General features: G+C 34.2%; 1 protein-coding gene across 1 annotated transcript in view; it reads right to left on the bottom strand.

Annotated features, from left to right (window-relative positions):
- Window positions 1–8,379, bottom strand: part of LOC131536614 (E3 ubiquitin-protein ligase TRIM21-like) — an 8,840-nt gene extending 461 nt beyond the window's left edge. Inside the window, exons 1-10 of the mRNA XM_058769632.1 lie at window positions 8,226–8,379; window positions 5,806–5,906; window positions 4,777–4,875; window positions 3,678–3,779; window positions 3,368–3,502; window positions 3,067–3,204; window positions 2,932–2,983; window positions 2,711–2,737; window positions 2,546–2,572; window positions 1–1,447 (exon numbers count right to left, since the gene is read on the bottom strand). The exon at window positions 1–1,447 is cut by the window's left edge and continues 461 nt beyond it. Coding sequence (XP_058625615.1) covers window positions 888–1,447; window positions 2,546–2,572; window positions 2,711–2,737; window positions 2,932–2,983; window positions 3,067–3,204; window positions 3,368–3,502; window positions 3,678–3,779; window positions 4,777–4,875; window positions 5,806–5,865 — 1,200 coding nt within the window. The 5' untranslated portion in view covers window positions 5,866–5,906; window positions 8,226–8,379 and the 3' untranslated portion in view covers window positions 1–887. The remainder of the gene's footprint in view (window positions 1,448–2,545; window positions 2,573–2,710; window positions 2,738–2,931; window positions 2,984–3,066; window positions 3,205–3,367; window positions 3,503–3,677; window positions 3,780–4,776; window positions 4,876–5,805; window positions 5,907–8,225) is intronic.
- Between the last annotated feature and the right edge of the window lie 1,830 nt (window positions 8,380–10,209).

Consider the following 10,209-nt stretch of genomic DNA (forward strand, 5'->3'; position numbering starts at 1 on the left):
AACAAGGTTATGGCAGCGTTCTCTCAAAAGCTATGAAGAAATGTTCTTCCAGTAACATTAATAGAATGTTCGTTTAAAGTCACATCTGGACTTTAATAATGTTCTCAAAACTTTAGCATGCAAAACATTATTTATAGATTATTCATGGGATGTTTTTTTTCTGAAACATTGGATGTTCATCTAATTGTTGCTACCTAGAGAACATTTAAACGTGACATTCCCGTAATGTTTGCAAAATGATCAAATGGAATATTCCCTTAATGTTTTCTCTAACCTTCTTCACATAACCCTATGTTTTGGAGAACACTTTCATAGCTTAATGAGAAGTTAGCAAAATGTTGTCAGAATATAGTTTTGTTAGCTGGAATGGTATTGGCTGAAGAAGGAAATTGTCTTCAAAGCTTGAGCGTTTTCTAATTGTCGTTTGAATTTTGATTGTTTCTCATCCAGTGAAAAACAACATTACCCATGATTCTACAGAGTAATATCCACCAATCAGGGAACTGAAAAAAGCAAACCGTGCCAATATAATTCTTTAGCACCCACCCTCTACCATGATGCACTGCGAATGACACAATAGCTCACAAATGCTCTCAAACTACTAAAATATGTGTCTCCACTGTTATTTATTTCATTGATGTCATTCACAATGCGTCATGGGATTGTAGTCCTTTCTAAGCAGAGTTTGTAATGTTGTGATTCACCTCATTGTTGGTTGGTTTGGTTCATGACTTAAATCACTTGACAAAATCCCTATGGGTAAAAAGACTTGCATTTGTGATCCTGTGACCCTATCTGTACAAATGGCAACATACTAAGGTTGCGTCCAGTTGAAAACCACTGTTCTAGAGATTAAGCACTGGGCTCCGGTGAGATTCGGCTGGATCTCAACCCCACAGACATATGCCAGGACACAGGCAGTGGCTCCTGTTCCTGGGGGATCTGATCACCAGGTCTTTCACGATCTCCACCGTTCCGAAGAGCGGGAAGAGCTTTTCGTCAAATGTCTCGTTGTAGGTATAGATGTGGGAGCGGTTCTCCGCGTCGTAGAAGGACAGCTGGCCCTGGTCGTAGTCTAGGTAGATGCCGACCTTTCGAGGAATCAAGGTGGCCGGCAGGGTGGTGAACGGCACGGTGAGGGCCTTCAGCTCCGTGCCGCGCTCCAGCCGCAGGCTCAGGTAGCCAGTGTCGGTGTTCAGGGACTTGAAGCCCTTACGCAAGGCGGACTCTTTGGCCACACCAATGCGCCAGTCCATTTCTCCCACATCCACCTGCCAGTACTGGCGGCCAGAGGCGAAGCCTTCAGTTCCCACCGCACACCACCAACCGTCGAAGCGCTGGTGATAGTTGGGCACTTCTTTGCGCTCGAAACCGCACCGCATACGCTTCTCGTCCTCGGAGATCAGCAGGTCAGGGTTGGCCGTGTCCAGGTCAAGGGTCACCTCCACTATGATGGAATGAATGGAGGGTTGTGACTAATGTGTTATCGGTTTTACAAACTATGAATCAATGAAAATGACTTTGTTTCAAAACCTTTAGAGCTGCCTAGCATCCAAGTCACAAAGATGGTAAGGTACCACCTTTAGACAAAATTCTAAACTCAAAATTCAAAATTCTATGTATACTCTATTTAGAATTTAGACTAAAGCCCCGTTCACACCAATATCGTTGGAATCACTTTCAGAAAGATTTTTTCCAGCTGATGAACGATACAAACATTGACAGCCAATCAGAATCCATCCTACTGTAACGAGCTCGAGAATTTAAAGCGGCAGACGAGCGTGCGCTTAGAAGAAACAGATGATATTGACAGCTGGTGTGGACGCTAATATAATATCTTTATAGTTATCGTTCTTAGTGTGAACGCGCTTTAATTCTATCCCCATCACAAATACTATGTATATTTGTATGTGATGCTATACTTGTAGTGCCATAATGCATTACAACAAGATGGTGGATTACTTGTTGGTATTAAATAGTATTTTGGTAGTTTCGGTTAAATTAAAAGTAAATAGTTCAATCTACAATTCTAAATTTTACTCAGTATTTTTCAGTGACATGTATACTTAGTAGAATATCACAGTGTCAGCAACATGCTAATGCTATGCTAACGTTATTTACACTAACATTCAAAAATTTGTGGTTGGTAAGATTTTATTGCATTTATTTATTTTTTAAATGAACACTTTTATTTAACAAGGACACATTAATTTGCTCACAAATGTAAAGACATTTAAAATGTTAAAAAATATATTTATAGTTCAATTAATCAGAAAATCCTTAAAGAATGTATCATGTTTTCCAAAACCATATGAAGCAGCACAACTGTTTTCAACACTGATAATAATAATACATTTCTTGAGCAACAAATCAGCATATTATTATGATTTCTGAAGGATCATGTGACACTGAAAGCTGGAGTAATGATGCTGAAAATGCAGCTTTGCATCACAGGAATAAATTACATTTTAAAATTTCATTTTAAATTATAATAATATTTCATAATATTACTGTTTTTACAGTATTAAACAAATAAACGCCTTACCTCCTGCATCACTGATCCAGTCCCACACTAAATAAAAGAACAGCAATAGTTAGCTCAATTTCACAGTGAGTCTTAATATTCAATCCACCCTATAATTGCAAAAATGTCCAGAATATCCATTCAGATTTTCAAAAGAGAAACATTAACAAATGAGACATGACTCACCTACATGAGGAATATATGGGGTGGAACCTAAGTCAAAAACAAAAAAATAATAGAAAAATGAAGGTGCTGTCAGCAAGATGTTTTAATACCAGGCATTATATTTCGCTACTACCTGACAGATACATGAACAAGGTTAGCCACAGCTGAAGTAGTTTACAGCACATCTGAAATCATTTTTTCTTATATTCATGATATTCAAGAAACTGACGTGATGATCAGACCTATTTTTTGGCTCCTCTGTTTCCACATAAGCCACTTTTGCGGAATGTTCTCCTAAACACACACAAAAAAAATCAGTTTTATGTTACAAAAACTGAATTAAACTCTTAGCTTCTGTAATGTTATTTTCTTCACACCTTGTCTAGTTCTTTGTTGATTAGCATCCAGAACACCAGCTCCATGGCCGACTGCAGGGTGGCCATCCGACCTTTTTTCCAGTGATTCTCAAAGTCATCCAAAGCCGCCACCACCTGCTCTCCAGGCCACACACTTTGCTACACAGGAAAGCGGGAATAAATTATGCAAATGTTGCAAACTCAACATAACTGACATGCAACTATTAAAGGAAAAGTTCACCAAAAAAATGAATATTCAAAAAATAATAGCATTTAGAATGTCCCAATTAAAAACATGGAAACCCAGCGAGTGTGTTTGTACCTCAGGTTGGGCCCTCAGGTCTTTGGTCCAGGTGAGAATGACTCTCTTGGCGCTCTCCATATCCTGCTCACTGCTCAGAGCCAGATCCTTCCAGTCACTTCTCTCTGGCCATCCATCAGTCAGCATTGGTCTTTTCTGTTAGAACAATATTTGGTGACACTCTAGTTCTGGTGAGCTGGTGAGCTAGTGAGCTGCCTACATAAGCAGCCTTTTAAGGGGTCAAAAAAGTACATTTATTTGCAGCAATTTGGTTTCAGTGGGTGCATAAAAAACACAGTAAAGGTATAATAGGTATAAATGAGTATCTTGCCTTGCTCTCTAGCAGCGATGCCCACTCCAGAATGAAGGCCTTGCAGGTGAGAGTGGGCCACACATCCTCACTCTTTGAGATGTTCTCCAACACCTCTGACCTCTACGGCCACCAGGAGAGAAGAAAACACACACGTACCATCAGAACCGAATAATTCGAAATAAGTTCATTTACTGGATTTTAATTTAAGTAGCAAATAGAACAAATAATTGAATTTCAAATTAAAGAAGCAGAATTAAAACTTGATTAATATCTTAAAAATCAAGTTTTTTGTAACATATTATTTTTTAAACCATACAACATGTTGAGGTCAACATATGATAAACGATAGTGTTTGAAATGCTACCTATTGAAATTGAATTTTTATTTTTTGTTATCTTTCATTTTTTTTAAACAGTGAGCACTGAAAAAGTTCAACAACTGCCATTTAGTCAATGTGAGTTTTCAGTTTTTTTAGTACATAACAGAATATACGATATTGCAATAAACATTAAAGTCATTTGAACTTGACTTTCATATTAATGCCGCTAATTTACAGCTAATTTAGTTATATATATATATATATATATATATATATATATATATATATATATATATATATTTATTATATTGACCTACATTAAGGAAGGCTTAAATCTTAAGTAAAATAAACTGATTAAGTATACAATCTCTTTACTTTGTATGAATGCTTTTGTCTTTGGTAAAATAAATATTTTTTATTAATATTAAATCTAAATTTAAGTTTTAATCCAAACCATAGATATAATTTAAGAAAAACAAACAAACAAACAAATAAATAAATAATTATTAGTTTTTCTTAAATTACTAATACTAATAAAATACTAATAAATAAATAAATAAATAAATATTTTTTATTAGTTTTTCATAAATAAATAAATAAATATATATATATATATATATATAAATGAAAGTATTTTTAAAGTTACTGAATATGTCATTGAATGTTTCTTTCTGTCATTCAAGTTCCAATTCACTATCCTGTTGGGAATGGAAGCCAATTAAATTCTAATTTTTCCTGCGATTATTCAGCCATCAGCTCTGATTTTTTGGTGCATTAGACATTTATCAGTGGCTGTACCTGACAGACGCGTCCCAGATCCTTGGCCAGGTTGACAATGAACTGCTGGCTCTCGTCCAGCGGTTCTTTCTTCTCATTTTTCACCTTCTTATGAAACTCCTAAATGCATAAATTTATTAAATGTCATATGAATCTTGGTAAACACTAAAAATTCAAAGCTATTTCAAGGCTAGTCTCAGTGATGGACTGCCTACAGGCCCTATTGAAACACAAAAGAACAAATTCATCAGATGAATCAATCTGTACATATTACTTTTGAGTTGACAGAAATCGTCACATTGACGAACAAAACAAACTGTGATCTGTCTCTTTTTGTGTCACTCGTGAAGTTTCTTGGCTGGACTACCCTGCTGAAAAAAACCAATAGATACCATTACAAAATTAGTAAGACTGGTTATAATGGGACTTGTATTGGTTTTAATGTAAACTGTAATGTACCCTGTTGTTCTCTACTGGTAATTGGTTGCCTTCTATTTGGTGGCTTGTTAAAACCAATAAATCCTAATGGAATATGTCCCAAAACACACTACAGAAAACCATTTTTTAATAGTTAAAAGTTGATTGTTTGTAATGTTTGTAATGGTATTTGTAGTGGAAACCATTAGAATTTTCTGTGATGGTTTCTATTGTTTTTCCAGCAGGGTAAGCTGTAATATGGACCAGAATTTTTCTGAAAGTTCAAAAGTTTGGCTACGTGAAACTATTTCAGCATGTTGTCAATTAATTCGGGTTCAGGAAGGTTTTTCATTAAGTTTACAGCAAACAAACAAGAACAGTGTTTCATTAAAATGCAACTCATCTACTTCCTGTGTCTTTGTCTCCGGTTAATGAGCAGCAAAAGACTCACAGCTATTGAAATCGGTCACAATGACCAGCTAAAAGAGCATTTTATCTCACTTTTGGACTAAAAGATAGACAAACTTTGTCATGCCTACTGAAAGGTTTGAAACAACAGTTGCATGCTATTCTGTTTTTATATGTCATTGTGTGTAAGAAGAACAGATTGACAAACATATTTGTGCAAGGTACCTTAAACTTCTCAGTAACATTCCTGGTCGGTTCAACCAGAAACTGAAGACACTGCATCATGGTGGCTGCTGCTCACAGAAATCCTTCACCAGAGGAAATAACTAGACCAAAAACAGGAAATCACAAAGGTTATCTGTCAAAACTTATAGGTCATTTAAAGGTTTTTCTTACCGAGTGATACACAAACCTAATTTAAACTTCAAAAACAATGTGTCAACCCAGCAGACTGCTTGTTAACTTTGACAACAGGTAAATGATTAAACACTAAGCAGATATATAAGACCAAAACACTCACACCTTGCCCTTGACCTGAATAAAGCACAGCTTCAGGAGTTCAACGTTTACACAATACGAGCGCATGGTCTACACTCTTGAGAAAAATAAGTGTGCTTAATTGTATTGGAAGTGTACTAAAAATCTTTAAAGTATATTTGTGACCCTGGCCCACAAAACCAGTCATAAGTAGCACGAGTATATTTGTAGCAATAGCCAACAATACACTGTATGGGTTTTTTCTTTTATGCCAAAACTCATTAGGATACTAAGTAAAGATCATGTTCCATGAAGATATTTAGTAAATTTCCTAATTTTCCAAATTTTTGATTAGTAATATGCATTGCTAAGAACTTCATTTGGACAACTTTAAAGGCAATTTTCTCAGTATTTTGATTTTTTGCACGCTCAGATTCCAGATTTTCAAATAGTTGTATCTCAGCCAAATATTGTCCGATCCTAACAAAGCTTATGTATTGAGCTTTCAGATGATGTATAAATCTCAATTTCAAAACAATTGACCCTTATGACTGCTTTTGTGGTCTAGGGTCACATTGTTCAAACTATATTTAGAGATAATACAATAATGAAATAAAAGGCCACTTTAAGTGCACTTAAAGATTGTATACTTTAATGACTGTGTCTAGACACTTAAGTACACCTTCTTAAAATTTGCACTTTTGTGACATGACAAACATTTCAAAAGAAATGGCATTAAAGTATATTTTAGTTTATCATAAATGTTTGTCAGTACATTCAGCAGTTCACTTTAACCATATTTCAAAGACAATAGAAGTAATTATAAAATGATATACTGAGAGCTTAGTCTTACTTAAGTGGATCAAAAAAAACTCTTTTGCAATGGCATTAAATTTAAATTGAACTATAATACATTTTTATAATTTAATTGCAATTACGTGTCAGAAAACATTACATTCAGTTTGCACTTAATTAGGCCTATTCTTTTAAAGTGAATGATTTCCATAATAAGCACAATTTTAAAAGAATCCTAAAGTGTACTTCACACTTTTCACAAGTGTAGCATGACAACAAAACCAGATTTTATCATTTTTATGAAGATAAGTGGTGCTTGTCCGCCATCATGCTGGAGTGCTGTGGGTGTTTGCCAGAGCTATTTTTTCCCCACACATTTTATCATCTGTCAGAAAATCGAGTTATGAGCAAAAACGATAACAAAAAAAATCTTTTGGACATTAAGATCACTAAATAAATAAACAAAATGTACTATCTATGCAAAAGCTCATTTTGTTTATTATTTAAATATTAAAAATCCAGAGGTGAGAGGACACGTGACCGAAGAGAGCACACGTGACTCAAAGCTGTGACGATCATCAGCGGGTAAATCGTGTGGTGGAGGATTATCCAAACAACTCCTGTTAACAAGGTTAAAGACATTCTTAGTAATAAAACATAGACAAAGAGGAAGAATATAGTGCTGCTGCTCATTTGCAGTAATTATATTAGTCATTTCATATAGCTTAGACTGATATTTTCTTTGACATTATACGGTATTCGAGCTAATACAACAAAATTCATATTAAATAATATGAAATTATTATAACTAAATACCAATTATAATAATCTATTGTATCATTGCTGTAAACAGACAGGTAAGACTTCAAAACTATCTTACACAAAATCGTCTAGGATCCTATATTTAGTATATATATATATATATATATATATATATATATACTGTACGTGCAATTTGATTTCAAATGTCAGCATTTTTAATGGAGTTCAAAAGGCTTATAAATATCATCATGCATTTTAATATAATAAAAATCTGAGCATTGTAAATTTGACTGCATTGTAATTCTGAAAGGGTCTAGAGCTGCTGAATAAATACTGGAAGAGACACATGACTTTGCTGCACTGCACAAGCTCTTTCATGTATATTGATGAGGTAATGCCCTTGAACGACATTCTCAAGTCAGTCCGACACAACATATTTCGCATGATCTTCACACTGCGAGTGTATGTAAACAATGCCATGCTGTGTTTTCATGACCTACATGAGAAAACAACATGCTGCACGGGGTTTCCAAAAAATAAAATAAAATAGACATGGAGAAAATAATTGAGCGTGCATAGCATCATATGTCTGTATGCATTCATCACTGTACCTGTGAGAGGTGTGCTGTGCCGCAGGATGGGTCCTTCCACGGAGAAAGTCGTCCAGCGAGTCAGAGGAGAATGAATGCTGCAGCGAATACTTGACCTTGTTTACATACAATGACTTCGCAGAGCCGAACACGAGCCGAGCGTCATTCGGGCTGTTCCGGAAAACCGATGCGGAATGAAAGCGGCTCCATTTTTATTGTGGCCCAAGATAAGCGAGTCGATACATGATTATGAGTTTTCTTTTCTTTTCTTTTCTTTAAACTTTATAAAAAGAAGAACATAGTTATATGGTTCTCTAAATCAAAAGAATAATAAATGTGAATTAAAAGTACATTTATTTATTTATCATGACATTTCTTTCTCCCAAATGAAATTCACCATTTCAACCATAGTGTCTGCCAGTAAAATCATCATAAATGAAAATGTAATCCTCTTCAAACTGTATAAGAGGTATTATTCATCAGTCATTTTATTTTATTTGTTGGTGGTAAATAACTATTGCGTATACGTTTTATAGTTAGTTATGAATTACCCCTAAAGCAAAGTTGGCACAGTTTTCATACAAATAAGCACATAATACAAAACACAGGTAATATCAATGACTGTAATGACATATGTTAACCATGTGATGTGTTTTTGTTTGTTTGTTTGTTTGGTAAAATAAATAATATTAATACAGTTGTTTTTCGACTAAGAAAATGTATTTCCTTTTACTTTTCTTTATTTAAATTGTGCTGCCAAATTTACTGACAAGAAAAAAAAATCCACTTTAAAGTCATTTCTGTTGAAATATGTAATTTATTTAAATATATTTGTAATTAAACATTCGCAGTGATAAAGTTGCAATTTAGTACATTTAAAATATTATTAACTTTAAATGTAATATCAAACAAAACACTACAGATCAATTCTAATCAAGTACTTTACATGTGCACAGTGTAAAAGAATGACAAAAGATTATTTAAACATAATTCATAAAAAAAAAAACACACACACACACACACACACCTGCAAAAACAACCCGATTTGGGGTAAATATAGGACAGAACACCTGACCTGACCCAATTTTATAGATGAAATAAAACACACACCTGTATCTCACCATAGAAATGCACCAATTCGGCAACGCTGTGAACCGCTCTTTCCTGAAGAGGATGAAATCGCCCACGCGGAGTAACTTTACCGCTGGGTTGTTATGTCGAGGCGTGAGAAAGAGCTGCATTTGACCAGCCAGCAACACAAAATGAGCTAATAGGCTCAACCCAACAAAATAACCCAGTTTATTTTTAGAACATAATAAGAATGTACATTAAAGTACATAATTTAATTTCACATTATTACAAAGTGCACATTTTGAATAATATAATTTATAATGTACAATCTTTTAAATAGTGCTGTCAAACGATTAATCGCATTCAAAATAAAAGTTCTTGTTTACATAATATATGTGTGTGCACTGTGTATTTTTATTAAGTATATATAAATACACACACATGCATGTATATATTTAAGAAAAATGTGTAGTGTTTACATATCAATTATATTTATATATAATATACATTTTACGAATATAAATATATACATGTTAATACATGTAAATATTTTCAAAATATATGCTGTATGTGTGTGTATTTATATATACATAATAAATATACACAGTACACGCACATATATTATGTAAACAAGAACTTTTATTTTGGATGCGATTAATCGCGATTAATCGTTTGACAGCAGTAGTTTTAGTTTAGTTTAGTTAGTTTACCCAAAAGTGAAAATTCTGTCATTAATTACTCCAAACCCGTTAGACTTCGTTTATCTTCTGAACACAAATTAAGATATTTTTGATGAAATCCGAGAGCTTTCTGACTCTCCATAGACAGTGATGATCCTTACACGATCAAGGCTCGGATAGGCGGATATGTTGTGTACATCGTTTACACTTTGATCTAAACGTAAACAACGTATCCGTGTACATACGTTGCATAC

Source organism: Onychostoma macrolepis, chromosome 03, assembly GCF_012432095.1.
Source record: "Onychostoma macrolepis isolate SWU-2019 chromosome 03, ASM1243209v1, whole genome shotgun sequence".
Lineage (NCBI taxonomy): Eukaryota > Metazoa > Chordata > Actinopteri > Cypriniformes > Cyprinidae > Onychostoma > Onychostoma macrolepis.